This window comes from Pagrus pagrus, assembly GCF_965226575.1.
Source record: "Pagrus pagrus genome assembly, chromosome: 10".
NCBI lineage: Eukaryota > Metazoa > Chordata > Actinopteri > Spariformes > Sparidae > Pagrus > Pagrus pagrus.
In genome coordinates, this window is record NC_140194.1 from 21,666,687 (window position 1) to 21,686,385 (window position 19,699).

The 19,699-nt window shown below is 37.6% G+C and overlaps 1 protein-coding gene across 1 annotated transcript; it reads right to left on the reverse strand.

Annotated features, from left to right (window-relative positions):
• Positions 1-1,163: 1,163 nt before the first annotated feature.
• Positions 1,164-17,757, reverse strand: LOC311263225 (uncharacterized protein; the record flags this gene model as incomplete). The annotated part of the gene is made up of 23 exons (XM_084363148.1): positions 1,164-1,242; positions 1,319-1,359; positions 2,011-2,141; positions 2,277-2,358; positions 2,502-2,680; positions 3,570-3,687; positions 3,884-4,036; positions 4,318-4,363; positions 4,923-5,001; positions 7,503-7,616; positions 7,755-7,836; positions 8,374-8,552; positions 9,054-9,171; positions 9,263-9,415; positions 9,814-9,867; positions 10,622-10,629; positions 12,785-12,898; positions 14,180-14,261; positions 14,478-14,656; positions 15,729-15,846; positions 17,033-17,185; positions 17,323-17,368; positions 17,683-17,757. The coding sequence occupies 21 exons, from the start codon at positions 17,755-17,757 to the stop codon at positions 2,015-2,017; spliced, it is 2,259 nt and encodes a 752-aa protein (XP_084219274.1). The 3' UTR covers positions 1,164-1,242; positions 1,319-1,359; positions 2,011-2,014.
• Positions 17,758-19,699: the final 1,942 nt, after the last annotated feature.

Consider the following 19,699-nt stretch of genomic DNA (forward strand, 5'->3'; position numbering starts at 1 on the left):
CCATTTTCCCATAAGAAATAATGGGAAGTCATCATGAAATGAGCTCAAACCCACCCCTCTTTGGTGCCTTGTTGTCTCGCCATACCTTAACATAGAAAAGTGATTCAAAGTTTAAATGAGTCACCAGACTTGGGACTTTACTGGAGTTAATGCACATTTCGATAGCTTGAACGGTTTACAAGCCATTGCAGTTTATGTTTCTGAAAATCTTCGGTCCATTTTGGATTTTAAAATGGTGTTATTGCAGATTAACCATATTTAATCTGCATATTAAATATTTCTGTTAATCGTGATTAAGATCACATAATACATACACATAATTTATGCATCAAATTAGGAGGACATTTTGTGCTGGTCGCAGGCATGTAATTATGGAAGCAAAGAGACTTTTGGCTAGTTGTTCAGGTGCCAAATGCACCAGCAACCCTCATGAGCTGCCATGTTAAATCTGAGCCTAAATGTCTGGAGGAAAGTGGAGAATGCCATTTTTCTAACTCGCTGTCATTCCCTCATCATTCCCAATCTACATCAACGCATTCAGCAACTTCTCCTGTCGCTCAGGATGTAAAATTCTGCCAATAAGACTTATGGTGTTTTCAATACAAACAGGACTTTTGGAGGTAATTTTCTGTGAAATTATAGGAATATTTTCTATATCTTTACCACTTTTCCAACAATTTATAGTTTTATCTGCTCATTTATTTATCAAACCAGGAACTTTTTTCACATATTAATGTTCACCATCTTTTTTTTTAGAGAATGAATATTTTTTTGTAGGTAAGTGAGTACTACTAAGCCTACTACTAAGTGTCAGTCTAATATCCTTGGCTGGCAACTCATTGAGCGATATTTTTGTTGGCCATATTGTCCCTCTCTCTCTCACAGACAGACACAGTTATCTATATACTTACAAAGCATCAGGCACACGCAGTACTTCTTAAGAAATGTTCTATTTTTCTCTCTCATTTCAGCCATTTTATTAGTCTTCTTTTAAAAAGGTTTCTGTTATGTCTTGTTTGTAATCTAAAAGAAAGTTCAAGCAGAAGTATTTATAAGTATGACTGAGTTCAGGTAACATTTCTAGAAATTAAGTACACAAGTAAACAAGAATAAAACTCAACAGAACTGTATGTTTTAATGCAAATTTATTGATGTTGATTGAATCATAAAGAAGTTATTGTTGACCCGTGAAGACAGCGATGATGATGATTCTCTTCCTGAAGTATGCATCATCTCATTCACCTGTATAAAAAGAAAATGTTATAGTCATTGATAAATAGATGAATAAAATATATTTGAGAATGTGTTTGTAACCCACCTGGAGTACTCAGAGTACTCAATTGTATTCAGGACCAGTAACTAGGTTCGTAGGAGGGTTAAAGAGAGAATGACAGACACAATAAGTAACTGGAGCCACGGGATACTTTGAACTTGAAATATATTGGCACTTTTAGGGGTGGTCTCCTCCTCAGGGCAACAGGTGATCTCAGTCCAACTCCCCGGGGGAAGGAGCTATCTTGTTCATTGGGGGCTCGCCATTTCCTTCGTCAAGGAGAATCCAAATCCAAAATCTAAGGTTTTCCAGGAATCTCAGAAACATAGCCAAGATACTGCCAAAAGTGATAAACTCCTGACACACAGATCCTTTTAATCACCTCTCTCACTTCGGGTAAGTGTCCTCTCATAGTCTACTCAGTGTTGATAACAAAATTAACAACTTTCACTTGTTTAAATGAACTTGTTTCTGCACTTGTCACACTCGTCTGCTCACGTTGTTGTTCTGACTCGGTGTTGTCAATCTCCTGGGGAAATGGGTGGAACTTACTTTCCCTTTCCAGTGGGAAGTCTGCATTGCCAGATATAGCCAATAAGAACCAGGTATGAACCAAATCACTCTGATTGACACTTTAGTCAGCGAACAGGAAATAATATGGGGAACAAATAATATAACTGGGTCCAATTCTTTGTTGAGTTACATGTTGTTGACAGGATGTGTTGTGTTTATTTTACCTGTTCAGCAGTTGTACAGCTTGTTGAGTCTGATGATGTCCATCTGGCTCATCTCGCTGGCCAGGCCGAACTCGACACTGGAGTCAGGGATGGCCACCAAGGTGGGCTGGTTGTTCTTAGAGAAAGCGTACCTGAAGCCACAAGACAAAGATTAATGAGAGTTGCACCTCAAACAACACACCCAACCCAACCCTTTGCATTTTTTAAATGTTCTCCATCACAGATAGCAGCCACACTCACGCCAGAGTGGCTTTTGTTTTACCTACTGGTGGTAATGCATGACAGAGCTATAGTCGTAGGGGGTTCCCTGGTTCAGAGTATTGATTTTGTCAAAGTTGTGCTCCAATCCTAAGGATTTAAAAAGAAAACAGAGTTGTCATGAGATCTGTAGCTCTGGTATATTGCTGTAAAAGAAAAGTAAAGGCACATCCTATCTCATATTAAGTGCAAATCTAAATGTTGTGTGTCTTTTCACTTATTTAATTATGCACCAGGGGTGACGTTCTCCAGTTGGACACGGATGTACTGGTCGCGGTCAGAGCGTTTCTGCTCATGGTGGAAGCCCAGAGCGTGGAGCACCTCGTGCTGTACAAGGTGGTGATAAACACAGCCCGAGCGAGACAGAGACAGATCCTGTCCGTAGCCAAGACGACCAATGAAGGAGTAGCACCTGAGGAAATTCAAGACAGATCTCAGACAGCATATTCACTGACAGCAGGTCAGTCATGTTGTTTCATTTTTGTCTCTGTTTTAGCAAACAGGAAAATACCTCAAGTAGGGATGCATGATATTAGATTTTTTGCCAATATGCCAATAAAGATATATTCAGTTTTCTTTGTCTATCTCATCTCTTATCTAATTGCAGAGAACATAAATTCTCCAAAAGTGGAATAAGCACATAATTATTGAGATCGCCAGCTGGCAGATGCAGACATATAATGCTTTTAAAATGAACACAGTGATTGGGAAAAATGAGAAAGCTACTTTGTCAACGGCAAGCGATGTGTGCGCATAATATAAGTGTCATATTATCAATATCTAATTGCAATATCTCTTTTAAAGCCTTTATCAACGTATCCAGCAAGTTGGAAAAATGCAAAAATATGTATTTAATGTCTTTTCTACCAAAAAATCTTATCAAAGTGTTTGCCTCTGAACACAATCTAACAAATAGTTACCTTCATCCATCACAATATAACTGGGGAAACAAATTAGTTATGGTTTTACAAAAAGGACACAAATGCACAGAGGTCACATACTGTAGGGATGAACAAAAAGATGAACTGACAACGAGTGAAGGAACACGGACTAAATACAAAAGGACTAATCACCAAATGAAACACAGGTGAAAGGGAAAAAAGGCTGGAAAAAGACAAAGACAGGAAGTGTAAAGTCAAATGTGACACACAAGACGCACATATAACCAACAAAATAGAACAGAAAACACTAGTGCCACATATTTTTCTCGGAGACAGGGTTGCTAAAGGAAAACAAGCATGGTTGAATAAATCAGGATGTCATGCACAGGGTGATGTACACCTCCTTTAACACACTCTTACCCATTTAGGGACTGGATATTCAGGAACTCTTTCTGGGAGGTGCGTCTCACAAAGCGGATACAAGAGAAATCCTGGAAGGACTGCAGACCTCGATCGATGATTGACACCTCACGAGAAGCTGGAAAATTAGAAAAACTTTCATATTAAATGTGCGATATTTTATAATGACAATGTAGTATATTGTTTTTACATTTTGAACTATGAGACAGTGAGAAACGTGAGGAGTTGCTTTCCCATCTCATATCTTGACTTCTAATTTGTTGCTTAAAAAAACACAGATTGGACCTTTAAGAGCCACACCAGGAGCTACTCACAGTACACTCTGGAGACGATGTAGGGCACGTAGACGTACCCATCGGCGGACTTGGGCCACATGCAGCCACTCGATGTGCAGGGGTCAGCGTTTCTCTCAGCCTCAGAATTATAGGCAACATCGTCCTCCAGATATGGGTCACCAGGCAAACGGACTGCAGCGCACAGCCAACATAAGATTATTTAAGATGTGAAAGATGTGATTTCTGGTTCTGAATGTTTTGGAGGTGGCATTTTAAGACAGACAATGTTTAGACCAACTAATAAATGAATAAGTATGAAAAAAACTCATTTTTTGTTACACTGGGGGCACATTTCCCCACTATTTGTAAAATCATGGCTGGTAAGAAAGAAGACCCAGACAGGTCTCATCTTGGATCAGAGCAGAAACTAAAAGCTAAACTAAGTCTGATTTAAAAAAAATAAAAGTCCTTACCAATATTCCTGTTGACTCTCTCGATCCGCTCTGAAACAGACAAAGCCTGATGACCTGTGGAATTTTTTTTGAGATTTTAGTTTATTAGCTGCATACACAACAAATCACACTTTGATAAAAGCTCTTAAACATAATTTTTAAAATGACATCAGTGTTTTTAGAAATAATCTTATATGGTGTGTTTTATTAGCAAACTTACAGCATCAGGAGGTTTCCAGAACAAGAAAAAAGGAGACAGAAAAGCAGATTTAGACTAAAGAACTGAAACATTTACTCGACTTTTGTACTTTAGTGCATATTTGCGGTACTTTTACATTACTTAAGTATTTAAATTTTAGAAACTATTTTATACTTTATACTTCTACTTGATTATATTTTAAAGGGAAATGCTGTTCTTTTAACTGCAATTATTTCACAGATATAAGTTCTTTTAAGACTGTATAATAAAAACACGAATCACAAGCTTATACATGCATTAAGCATATACTTACAAAAAACTATGAAGTTCATGAGGTCAAACATTAAATATATTGTCAAAAAGTTCTCAATACTTTTTCAACCACTGTAAAATAATTTAGTCAAAGAATATCTGTCGCCAAACTTACCTCCCTCTCAGCCAAAGCTGACACAGCCACCAGGACCACAAGGCCCAGAATGCACTTCACTTCCATGTCAACAAACAACCTGCAGCAAAACACAAACAACCAACAAAACATCAAACCCTCCAACCAATGATTTATAAATCTGATTTTTGTCACCTTCTTCAGTTAAAAACCAGTATCGATGAGATATTTAAACACAGCTCACTTTCCGTTTTCCCTGAGGTGAGAGAAACACTGCGAGTGAGCGTCACAACATCACATTATAAATCACCAACAACACCGGAATAAGATCCTTTTAAGGGTATTTAGGACGGTGATGGAGGAAACTAGTGGAAACAGACCAGATTAGAATATTTCACCTTGATGCCACATTGCATTTTCCCACAGTAAGAGCCCTTTTTCATTGTGTTTGATTTGGAGCAAACACATGGCCTCAAATAGCTTCTGTCAACAAGTCACATTTACTGAAGCAGTGAAAGTAGAAAATACAATTGAATCCTTAATTTTACGTTTTACACATCAGTCATTCTTTAATTTATATACTGCACATGATACATATATATTTACTGGTCATGTGACCCATTGACTCAAAATCAATACCAAAATGTCTTCTTGTACTGGTTGAATGAAACAGAAAAGTATTTTGCAGTAAATGAGAACTACTACATATTTAAAAAGAAAACAGAGTTGTCATGAGATCTGTAGCTGTAGTATATTGCTGTAAAAGAAAAGTTTGACATTTTGGGATATGCTCATTTATTTTCTCGTGGAGAGTTTTACTGCATGAGTCAGAACATTTTGTGACTTGGCGCAGCATTTAAACCTTTGAAGAAAGATATGACGTGTTAATCACTGAGCTTTGGCTGTGCTGCAGTGTCGTGGAAACTGAAAATCAGTCACTTGTCTAGTGCATTTGAGAGTTGGTCGAAACACCAAGTTTAACACAATATTTCTTTTCTAGAAGTTCTTTATTGTATTATCATACATCAACCATTGTCAGAACACATACACACAGGAGAGGTTACAAAAACACTCTTCAGGATGAACTCCTTCACTGAGCTCTTATCTATGTTAGTTTTTATAGCCCTCTATATCATATATGCTCTGCAACCACATAACTGTCACAAGACAGAAACCATGCAGGACGCCCACAGACATAAATGTTCACCCTATATTTGTTAGGCATCATATGCAAGAAGAACATATCCAAATGATAAAGGGACAGTAGAGAATTTCCCTCACAGCAGACTTTGCTACCAGAATCAGGCAAGTTGTTTCCCAATATTTCCTTTCTTTGTGCTAAGTTAGGCTAAAAGACAGTTGGCTGTAACTTCATATTTAAAGGACAGATATGACATTAGTATCAATTTTCTCATCTGACTATTGGCAATAAAACTAATGTGCATCTCATTTTATGTCTTCTTTAAAAACTGTTTCCGTTATGTCTTGTTTGTAATCTAATGGAAAGTTCAAGCAGAAGTATTTTTGAGTATGACTGAGTTCAGGTAACCTTCAGCTTTCAAGTGCCAAGAGCACCAACAGCCCTCAAAAGCTCCCATGTTAAATTTGAGGCTAAATTTCTGGATGAAAGTGGAGAATGCCATCTTTCTAACTCGCTGTCCTTCATCATTCCCAATCTACATAAATGTGTTCAGCAACTTCTCCTGTCGCTCAGGATGTAAAGTTTTGCTAATAAGACTTATGGTGTTTTCAATACATGCAGGACTTTTGGAGGTAATTTTCTATAAAATTATGTGAGCTCACACACATAATCAATGACAGTCTCTCTCTCTCTCTCTCTCTCTCTCTCTCTCACACACACACACACACACACACACACACACACAGAATATATTTCTTATATCTTATTTCTTTACCACTTTTCCAACAAATTATAGTTTTATATGCTCATTTATTTATGAAGCCAGAAACTTCTTTCACATATTAATGTTCCCAATCTTTTTTTTTAGAGAATGAATATTTTGTAGAAAGTAAGTGAGTACTACTAAGCCTGCTACTAAGTGTCAGTCTAATATCCTTGGCTGGCAACTCATTGAGCGATATTTTTGTCGGCCATATTGTCCCTCTCTCTCTCACAGACAGACACAGTTATCTACTTACAAAGCATCAGGCACACGCAGTACTTCTTGAGAAATGTTCTAGTTTTCTCTTTTATATTCATTCATTTTCAGTCATTTCAGTCATTGTATTAGTCTTCTTTTAAAAAGGTTTCCATTACGTCTTGTTTGTAATCTAAAAGAAAGTTCTAAGTATTTTGAAGTATGACTAAATTTAGGTAACATTCAGCTTTAGAAATTAAGTACACAAGTAAACAAGAATAAAACTCAACAGAACTGTATGTTTTAATGCAAATTTATTGATGTTGATTGAATCATAAAGAAGTTATTGTTGACCCGTGAAGATAGCGATGATGATGATTCTCTTCCTGAAGTATGCATCATCTCATTCACCTGTATAAAAAGAAAATGTTATAGTCATTGATAAATAGATGAATAGAATACATTATAGAATGTGTTGTTGACAGGATGTGTTGTGTTTATTTTACCTGTTCAGCAGTTGTACAGCCTGTTGAGTCTGATGATGTCCATCTGACTTATCTCGGTGGCTGTGCCGAACTCGACACTGGAGTCAGGGATGGCCACCAAGGTGGGCTGGTTGTTCTTAGAGAAAGCGTACCTGAAGCCACAACAAGACAAACATTAATGAGAGTTGCACCTCAAACAACACACCCAACCCAACCCCTTGCATTTTTTAAATGTTCTCCAGCACAGATAGCAGCCACACTCACACCAGAGTGGCTTTTGTTTTACTTACTTGTGGTAATGCATGACAGAGCCGTAGTCGTAGGGGGTTCCCTGGTTCAGAGTATTGATTTTGTCAAAGTTGTGCTCCATTCCTAAGGATTTAAAAATAAAACAGAGTTGTCATGAGATCTGTACCTGTAGTATATTGCTGTAAAAGAAGAGTTTGACATCTTGGGATATGCTCATTTGTTTTCTTGTGGAGAGTTTTACTGCATGAGTCAGAACATTTTGTGACTGGGCGCAGGACTTAAGCCTTTGAAGAAAGATATGACGTGTTAATTACTGAGCTTTAGCTGTGCTGGTAGGCAGACTTTGCTACCAGAATCAGGCAAGTTGTTTCCCAATATTTCCTTTCTTTGTGCTAAGCTAGGCTAAAAGACAGTTGGCTGTAACTTCATATTCAAAGGACAGATATGACATCAGTATCAATCTTCTCACCTTACTCCTGGCAAGAAAACAAATAAACGTATCTCCTAAAATGTTCAACTAATCCTTTAATATGTTATGGTGCACTTTATTTTATAGCACCCATTAAATTAATGTCTCCTATGTGGCATCACTAAAGGTGCATCTTATCTCATATTAAGTGCAAATCTAAATTTTGTGTCTTCATTTATTTAATTACGCACCAGGGGTGACGTTCTCCAGCTGGATGCGGATGTACTGGTCGCGGTCAGAGCGTTTCTGCTCATGGTGGAAGCCCAGAGCGTGGAGCACCTCATGTTGCACAGTGTCGTGATAAACACAGCCCGAGCGCTGCAGAGACAGATCCTGTCCATAGCCAAGACGACCAATGTAGGAGAAGCACCTGGGAAAATTCAGGACAGATCTCAGACAGCATATTCACTGACAGCAGGTCAGTGATGTTGTTTCATTTTTGTCTCTGTTTTAGCAAACAGGAAAATACCTCATCTCTTATCTAATTGCAGAGAACATCAATTCTCCAAAAGTGGAATTAGCACATTATTAGGTCCACTCTTACTGAGATTGCCAGCTGGCAGATGCAGACATATAATGCTTTTAAAACACAGTGATTGGGAAAAATGAGAAAGCTACTTTGTCAACGGTAAGCGATGTGTGCGCATAATATAAGTGTCATATTATCAATATCTAATTGCAATATCTCTTTTAAAGGAAAAAAGGCTGGAAAAAGACAAAGACAGGAAGTGTAAAGTCAAATGTGACACACAAGACGCACATATAACCAACAAAATAGAACAGAAAACACTAGTGCCACTTAATAAGCATGGTAGAATAAATCAGGATGTCATGCACAGTGTGATGTACACCTCCTTTAACACACTCTTACCCATTAAGGGACTGGATTCTCAGGTACCCTGCCTGGGAGGTGCGTTTCACAAAGCGGATACAAGAGAAATCGTGGAAGGAGTGCAGACCTCGTTCGATGATTGACACCTCACGAGAAGCTGGAAAATTAGAAAAAACTCTCATATCAAATGTGCGATATTCTATCATGACAATGTAATATATTGTTTTTACACACCAGGAGCTACTCACAGTACACGCTGGAGATGGTGTAGGGCACGTAGACGTACCCATCGGCGGACTTGGGCCACATGCAGCCACGTGACGTGCAGGGGTCAGCGTTTCTCTCAGCCTCAGAATTATAGGCAACATCGTCCTCCAGATATGGGTCACCAGGCAAACGGACTGCAGCGCACAGCCAACATAAGGTTATTTTTCACAAGATGTGATTTCTGGGTTCTGAATGTGTTGGAGGTATTCAGCATTTTTAGACAGACAATGTTTAGATCAACTAATAAATGAATAAATAACTAATGATTTCCACCAGATTTTTATTCCTTGAAGCAGAATTTAAAACTTCAGGTTGGAAAAAAATAATGAAAATGTAAATGAACAAGTAACTGAACTAATTCAATATGAAAAAAACTTATTTTTTGTTACACTGGGGGCACATTTCCCCTCTATTTCTGAAATCATGGCTGGTAAGAAAGAAGACCCAGACAGGTCTCATCTTGGATCAGAGCAGAAACTAAAAGCTAAACTAAATCTGATTAAAAAAAAAAGAAAAAAAAAAAAGTCCTTACCGATATTCCTGTTGACTCTCTCGATCCGCTCTGAAGTAGTCAAAGCCTGATGACCTGTGGAAAATGTATTGAGATTTCAGTTCATTAATCGTGTATGGAGCAACTGTCACACAACAAATGACACTTTGATAAAAGCTCTTAAACTTTACTTTTAAAATGACGTCAGTGTTTTTAGAAATAATGGTGTGTTTTATTATAAGTCAACAACACTCTGGAAATTATATTTGGATTAAAAAAAGGGCAGAAAACTTACAGAATCAGGAGGTTTCCAGAAATTATACATAAAGAAAAAAGGAGACAGAAAAGCAGATTTAGACTAAAGAACTGAAACATTTACTCAACTTTTGTACTTTAGTGCATATTTGCGGTACTTTTACATTACTTAAGTACACACAGATATAAGTCATGCATTAAGCATATACTTACAAAAAACTGTGAAGTTGATGAGGTAAAACATTAAATATATTGTCAAAAAAGATTAGCAAATTATCAAAATCTCTTTTATTAATTTTATTTTATACAGCATCCCCAAGAAAAGACAAGTTCTCAATACTTTTTCAACCACTGTAAAATAATTTAGTCAAAGAATATCTGTCGCCAAACTTACCTCCCTCTCAGCCAAAGCTGACACAGCCACCAGGACCACAAGGCCCAGAATGCACTTCACTTCCATGTCAACAAACAACCTGCAGCAAAACACAAACAACCAACAAGACATCAAACCCTCCAACCAATGATTTATAAATCTGATATTTGTCAACTTGTTAAAAACCAGTGTCGATGAGATATTTAAACACAGCTCACTTACCGCTTTCCCTGAGGTGAGAGAAACACTGCGAGTGAGCGTCACAACATCACATTATAAAGCACCAACAACACCGGAATAAAATCCTTTTAAGGGTATTTAGGACAGTGATGGAGGAAACTAGTGGAAACAGATCAGATTAGAATATTTCACCTTGATGCCACATTGCATTTTCCCATAATAAGAGCCTTTTTTCATCGTGTTTGATTTGGAGCAAACACATGGCCTCAAATAGCTTCTGTCAACAAGTCACATTTACTGAAGCAGTAAAAGTAGAAAATACAATTGAAACCTTAATTTTACATTTCACAAATCAGTCATTTTTCATTTTATAAACTGCACATGAGCCCAGATGTGTTATTCTATATAGTTTTGTGACACATGAACAGATTCACTTGTCACATAAATTCATGCTGATATACAAAACATACATACATTGACACACACATATACATTATACAGGCACACACTCTGTTTATCAGACATATACTTTATATATATTTGTTTAGCTTTTTGAATCTAAATTTAAAAACTTAATCAGAGGCGGGGACTACAAATGCATTGTAGCTGGACATCTGTTGCATTGCTCCTCAATGTTAACTGTTTTGTTTCTGTTAAGTAAACTAACAATTAATTACCTGGACTGAGGGAAATTGCAGATCTACAATATTTTATGCATATCATGTCTTCTGGTTGATAGAAATTGGTTGCAGATATCAAGGAAGTTGATGGACAAAGAAAAGTTACCTTTACACTGAAATAGACTGAAGTTGGGAGCGAATTACAGACTTGACAGATTTTTCATCTGAGGTCAGATGTCTGTTGTTAACCAGCTCAAAGGATCAGTATCAGATTTGTCCAGATTCCAGCTGTTGGAGGTGACTCGTCTTATTTTGCACAAACCACTGCCGACTATATTTAAAATCTGGGTTGTTAGTTAGTTTGTTATCTTGTAGTATCCAGTCCTGTGCGTCACCAGACGTAATTTTGAATAGTAGTGTTAGTTTGTGTGTTATGTGTATGTGGCATTAAAGTTAATGCTCCAGTGTTTACATTTTGTCCTTTTAGACCAACCTAAATCTTTTAAATATCTGTCTGTTTTGACCCTTAAAAAAAGTTATGCTAATGTGTCAGCAGACAACTGAAGCTACACATCCAAAAGCAACAGAGTCATATTTTCATCCTGTGGAAGTCATACTTGTGTCCACCTAATGTTGCCCAATATTTATAGACTTCAACAACATCTGAGAAAAATACCTGGCTCAGCAGCTGCCTGTTGTTCCACTTTCTTCACCAGCTAATCTCTGACTGTCTGTCTGCTGTTTGATGCTGGGCACATAGTGTGCAGTGGGTTTATCCCATTTTTTTTAGGGGAAGTGAGACTTAGCCGAACACTAAATGTACCCTAAAACATAAACAATGAGCTCAAATGTTGTTTAAAAGCATTGTCAAGCTGCAGAGTTGGGTGATAATTTCCTGTGAGTTCATATTACTCCTTTCACTTTAGACGCAGTCATTTGATTCTGTGTTTAAGGTCCAGTGTGTTATATTTAGTGACATCTAGTGGTGTAGTTGCAGGTTGCAACCATCTGAACATCCCTCGTCTCTCCTTCCTTTAGTCCATTTTGGGGTAGTTTAGAAACAAAGCAGTGCTTTACATACATATCATACAACATATCAGACTCTGTGGAAGAAAACCCTCTGTAGATTCAAAAGATTCATTCTTAGGTAATGAAAACACAACATTCTTATTTCCAGATGATTATACACTGACGAAAACTTATTTATTAATATCATATTCAATTTCTGACCCCAAATCCTTCACACTGGACCTTTAATATATACAGATTCTGCTGCTTTGAGACTTAAAATGCTCAAACTTCAGTTTTAAACTCTGGATTTTGGTACAAAAGTGTCTGAAAGTGCAAAAACAACAAACAAGGCTTTAATGTTTGAAGGTTTATTGTCAGTAATGTCTTGTTAAAAAGTGTCATGTTGTCTGGGTTTCTTTCGTCACCTGTTGGAAAAAAAACATGTCAGTGGCAGCAAACAAACAACACATTGTCTTAGACGTCAATCCAAACCAATAATTTGATTTATATAGGGAACACTTACAGCAACAGAAGTAAAACAAGTACACAAACCCAGTGTGTTTAACATTTGTACAGAGTGTTCAGTCTGATGATGTCATTCCTGCTCATCTCTGTGGCCGTGCCAAATTCAACATTGGCGTTGGGGATAGGAACCATGGTGGGCTGGTTGTTCGCGGAGAAGGCGTACCTGCAGTTATTAAGAGAACAGAGGTTGAATTATTTTTAGCTGTATATAAAATAGAAACTATTGGTTTATTGTTTAAAGGTTGTTGTTTATTGTACCCAAAACTCACAACTGTACTGTAAATGTACTTTGTCAAAAGAACAAGTAAAAGTACATTATAGATATATTTACATGTTTTTATAGGGTCGACAGATTAATGGCCTGGCCACTACTATAGTTAAAGTGGAGTAATATTTGCCTCCAGAATGTGTGAGGCGTGAAAGTACCTCAAAATTGTACTTAACTACAGTACTTGAGTAAATGTACTTAGTTACATCCCATAACTGATAACATGGATACAGTATCAATGTTATAATATAGTCGTTACATGGTAGAATTTTTGTATAAATAAGAGAAAGGTCCAAAGAAAATGTCGACAGCTCTGGGTAGTCTCCTGTTTCCTGAAATGAAATATAAGACTCAGCGTGCCGCTCTGAGCCAATCATTTTTATACTGTCTCCTAGTAAAAAACAGACTCAGGTCGATTGGTCGTCTCCAGTAAGTCCCAAGTAATTTTTTCTTAGTCAAGTTAAAACACATCACAGGTTATGTCAAGGCAAGTTGAGTCCTTAGTTAAGGCAACTTAAAGGTCCTATTTATAAGAAAAGTTGATTTTTGAGTCTCATCACTAGTAGTCAAATACTGATGCTGTGAGGTGGCGACCATCCCGACCAACAATCCAAATGCATCAGTATTTGAGGAGTTGGGAATGAGACTCAAAAATCTACTTTTCTTACAAATAGGACCTTAAAGTCAAAAGTCAAGTCACCTCTCTCCTCCCCAAGACACTGCAGTCTTACCTGCAGTACTCTAGTCGTACTTCTTTATGAAGAGATGATATTAATGGTCAATTTATCAGACCTCTTAAAGAGTATGAAAATAAATTGACTATTTAAATGATTGTCAGTGAAAAAATTTAATCAAACAAAAAAAAAACTATATAAAAGTATATTTCTTGATTTCTTCTCAAATCTTTTGCTTCCCTGTCACTTTTAAACATTAAAATACTGAAGCCAAAATATAAAAACCAAAAAACTAAACTGAAAACACAAAATTTATGTTATCATGTCTCAAGTCAAGTCTTTAAATTAAAGTCAAATCTCAGGTCAATGTCAGCTCAAGTCCACATCTCTTACTAGTACTTTCAAAAATAAGGGGACAAAGCTTCATGACCAAATAATCATAAAACCAATCAATGTCTTTCTGAATAAAAAAAGATCTTAAATGAACAGAAGCCTTGTCAACCTGTGGTACTGCATGACAGAGTTGTAGTCGTAGGGAGTGTTCAGGTTCAGAGTGTCGAGCTTGTCGAAGGCGTACGCCAAACCTGAGAGGAAAAAATCACAATAAATTGTCAGAAAAGACAAAAAAACATGTGGTAAAGTGCTTCCCAACCTTATTCCAGTTATTCCCAGCACCGAGTGCGTCTTGAGTGAGTAAGAACTCAGCACATATGATATCAAACTGAATATCTTTGGGTTTTGAACTGCAATATGTTTCAACAGTCACTTTAAATACTCCTCCTTGAGGCCAAAGAACCCACCAGGCTGGATGTTCTGCCACAGGACCCGGATGTACTGGTCCCTGTCGGAGCGGCACTGCTCGTGGTTGAAGCCGAGGGCATGGAGCAGCTCGTGCTGGACGGTGTTGTGGTAGAGGCAGCCCTGACGGTCCAGAGACAGCGTCTGGGCGTAACCACGGCGGCCGACGTAGGAGTAACAGCTGCATTCATACAATGAAGTGAAAAATAAGTAATAACCAAAGCAGGAAGGGATAGCTCATAGCTCATAAAGTAACATTTTGAAGCAGGACCTGTGCTTTCAAATAGTTTTCCATCTGAAGAGGAAATCAACTGTGATTTCACTGTACAGTACTGTGTGACAATAGTATGGTTTTAACCCCTCAACAAGTTTTGAGCTCATAATAGCCTCAGTTTCAGGTTCATGAAAAATTAAAAATTATAAAAACCAAAAGAAGTTATTTCAAATACTTGTTAAGATACAAATAGGGAGGAGCAAGTACACCGTTATCTGTCGTCAGTTACAGTTGGGGAACTGAGGGGTCTATATAATGAAATCATGTTAAAAGGTGCGCAACATTCATGTCTTTTGTATTATTTGAATGGAAAGGATAACTTATATCTAATGGCTATTAATAGAGAACGGCAGACGGCACACTTGAACACCAATATACTGTAGGTCAATGCAGCCGCATCAAAACACTCAACACCAGCAAGGAGAGGAAAAGGGAGAGAAACTCCCCAGACTGCTTTAGAAAATCGCTCAGTTTTGTGCTTTGTTGAGTAGGAGAAACATTGGAAACTTTATAAAATACTGTCTATGACAAATTATTAATTATTTGGGCCTTCTTGTAAATTCGGCATATGTTATACATTAAGTTCTTACTTTCTTTGTTTAAAAAACACTGCGTCTGCTCATTTGTCCCAGTGATGTATGTGTTCATTTGCATAGAGCAGGACCATTAGCACCACCAGTTCTCTATCTGTACTGGATTATCGTCTCAGCTGAGTATTTGCTCAACCCTCATACAAAAGTTTTCAAGGATCCCAATTATGTCTGAATATGCTCAAAACATCAAAAATATTTTCATGTCAGTGTGACAAATGTGACTTTGCCTTTAATGGGAAATCTAAGAGATAAAGATGTGTTTGAAAGGGTTAAAGACACCTTTAAATCAGAAATGTAACCTGTGACAGCTGATATCATAAAAATACAAACACAGGTTTGATTTGATAAGCTGAATGTAGTTTACACACACAAACACAGTTAATTACCCGCTGTCTGACTGGATGTTCAGGTAGTCTCTCTGGCCACTGTGTGGGACGAAGCGAATGCAAGAGACGTCGCTGAAGGACTGCAGCCCGCGCTCGATGAGGGAGCGCTCACGAGAGGCTGAGACATGCAGGTGAGAAGACACACAGGTATAATACACACACACACACACACACCAGCAGCCAGCAAACCGTCTAAATTAAACAACAAAATGTGTTGTCTGTTCATTCTCTCTAGAACGACACAAAAGGTCTATGAACAGGACGACACTGTTTGACGAGACATAGCCAGGGTTCAGGTTTGGATTACACTCAGATACGACTTGGTGAGGTTTAGGGAAAGATCTTGGTTTGGGTTTAAATTACATCATCGTTACAATAATAAACATGTGGTTGAGGTTAAGTAATGATAGTGGTCATCATTTTAATAATAAAAAAAAAAACCCTATGTCAAACTCTGAAACTTTTGACACGTTTCTCAACCTAGACCTCCTCCCTGCATTGCTCTGGTTGCTCCTTTTTCCTGCGAAGCTGACTCTATGGTGACAGTTATAAGAAGGTATTTACTTTCAGCAAAACCAACATCTTTTCCTAAACCGAACCAAGTCATTTTGCTGTAAGTTGCAGATGTACTATTGCCAGTACATTTACTCAAGCATTGTAATTACACGTGCAACTTTAAGGTATTTGTAATTTACTTGAGTATTTCCATTTTCGGGTGTTTTATACTTCATATTGTGCAAATACTGCACTTTTTAATTCACTACGTTTATTTGGTAAATTTGGTTACTAATTACTGTGCAGATACTGTGCAGATGCTGCATTTTGACATTCATTTATTTTATCGGCAATTAGAAGAAAAAATACTGATTCCAGTCATCAGAAAAATACTTAATACCTCAAGTGACAATTGGTCAACAGGTAGCATACAGTATATACATGTACTGTATGTGTAATTTTACTTTTCTTGTACTTTTATTATCAGATACTTTACGACTTTTACTCAAGTACTATACATCTGAGTGATTTTCACTCTCAACAAAGTAACATTTTAAAATGATACATTTACTTTTACTCAAGTATGACATTTTGGTACTTTATGACTAATGCTAACTTGAGCATGGAATAAGACCATGTTGTTTTCACAGGTAGGTGAGACCAAAAGCTACAGCGACACAGTTGACAGACGGGTCTATCACACAGTTTGACATGATACTGGGTACAGCCACTAGAGGGCACTGTCCTTTGAACGTTTTGGGTCGCTTTCTGAAACAAATACTGTTATTCTTCTGTATTCTTTTACTTACAGTAATGTGAGGCGATGAAATAGGGCACGTAGACCATTCCATTAGCAGATTTGGGCCACATGCAGCCGTAGGAGGTGCAGGAATCAGCGTTTCTGTCATTTTCATTGTCATAAGCGATGTCATCAATGACAAAGGGTTCCTTCTCTGAACGAACTGTAGGAGGACATTATAGGGCTCACTGAGAGTACTGATGACTGATTGATGATATTGGTAATGTGTAAAACTTAGCTTATGGACTAAGATTTACAGCAATGCTTATCTGCCCTGCAGAAAGACTAAATGTGTCTCACCAACATCCTTGTTTGCCCTCCACAGGCGCTCAGAGACAGACACGTCCTAAATCAGGGAGATAACATCACACATTAGTAATGACTCCATTGAAAAAGTTCATGTAGAGTGGTGTGCAGCACCTTTAAAGGAACAGTTCGCTCAAAAATGAAAATTCAGTCATTATCTACACACACCCCTGTTAATGAAAGATCAGGTGAAGTTTTAGAATTAGGATTTTAAATGTAAAATGTAAAAGAACAGAATCAAACTAAAGCCAAAGCAAAAACAAGATATTTCAGTAATAAATCATATTTAATCCTAACTTAATCTTTAAGTGGAATTGTTTTTTTTAAATTAAATCTTAACATAAATACCCTCACCTTCTCTTCAGCCCAGGAGCAGTCAGAGACCACGAGGAGGACGAGGAGGCCGACTGTGCACTTGAGGAAAGCCATGTTACCAGCCTGCAGGTGTACAGTGTTAACACCTGGTTGCTGCTGCAGTGGCTGTTTATAGTTTTCAGTATATCTGTTAACTCCTGAAAAAACCCACCTGAGTGATAAGATGCACATTGCCTTGAAAACATGCTGCCGATTCCCACCTTAACTAGGTTTAAAAAAAATCTGCTGGTGGTGGAAAAATTGTTCTGGACAAACTTTACGTCACCTTGTGAGACTGAAGGCCCAAAGACATCTGTTTAATGAATGGATCCTGGGCTTCAGTGATGAAACAGATCAGTTTGACTGATTTTTTTTCTTTTTCGGAGAAAAAGAAAACATATCACAGATTCACGTTGGCCCAGAAATCACTATGGCATATAGGAAGACACAACATCAACTCACACAACACAACAGCAAATAATGGAACACAACAAATTACAGTCAAATGGAAATCACAGTTTAGTTTCTTACTCACATATAGGTTCACTTTTCAAAAAATGACTGCCTGCTCGCTATTTTTTATGGAAGTCCTTTGCTGCCAGGAAAAAAATAGATGAAAGATTTGTAAAACAAATACATGACAAAATAAAAAAGCAGGATCCTGAGTTACTTGCGCAAGCTGTTCGGCATTCAGAAAAAATCTGAAACATCTGGCGGGCTGAATACAATCTCAACTTTGTCCTGCAGGCCCCACCTAGAGCAGCGCTGCATTAGATGGACTGATTAGCTAGTTAGCAACAGTCGCTTATCCCACTGAAGATGGCCTGGGTTTGCAAACAACTTAGGATCATTGCGTCTTAATTGCTGAATTTTAAAGGTAAATAGCCTATAAGATAGTGAGGCTAATGATGCTGCTAGTTAAAGTAGATTATAATGTCTCAAATAAATGATTTGAACCTAGGCCGGCAAGATTAATTTACGATCTTTAGCTAATATGTTCATGTTTATGAAATCATCCACGTCATGGTAATTCTAAGTGCTGTATCGTAGACAGCTGGACTTGTTTCAAACTAATTGGAGGGGTATGTATATATGGTTGTTATCTATCTGTCAGCTTGGTTTGAGGATGAGTTCTGCAAATGCAAAATGCATTTACAAGCTCTCATGACAAACACGTGTAAAATCTGTTTAAAACCGTAGTGTACACCATTTTCCTTCTCAGCGTTGTGACAAAAAACATCTCCAATAACTAGCAGGTCTCATCTGCATCCAGGAGTGCAGGGATGAACTGCTTGATGAACAGCTGTGCTGCTCCTCCAGCGTGCGACCTGTGTCTTTGAACAGATTTTACACTGGCATTGCAAATTGCATGCAAAGATTCCAATGCAACAACTTTAAGAATCATCTTTACAAGTTAGGTTGTGGATGACGTGCATCATGTTGTTGTGAAAAAAAATTGTTTCCCCTCGTACAGAAGTGGACAAATGAAAGGTGGATCAACAAATGATTGTCTTTTGTATTATTTAATAGAAAACAGGAAAAATAGAGTATAACAGAGTCGATCTATTTCAGCTGAAAGGTCCCTGCTCTGTACCAGGGCTGCAGCTTCCATTGAGGACACTGAGGCAAAAAAGCAGCAAATTTATAGTTAATTCAACTTAATTCAACTTAACAGTTGTTTAACTGGCAACAAGCAATGAAATGCTACATAAACTATTTATTAGCAATTGTTTATTGGAAAGTTGCAAGTGATATTCATAATACTTTGTAAATGGTTAATAAATACTGTGTAGTTAATATGCAAACATTATCTGTTTGCTGGCACTGACATTAAGCCATTATTGGTCCTGTCAAAATGCAGAGAAATGCTTAGATTTATACTATACATTTCAAAATGTTCTTGATGTATGGGTGGGGGTGGGGGGCATGACTTCAGTATTTCTAAAATCTTGGCTACGGCCCTGCTCTGTGCACCAGAGTGTACTTGTTGAGCCTGCCTGAGAGAGAAGTACAGAAA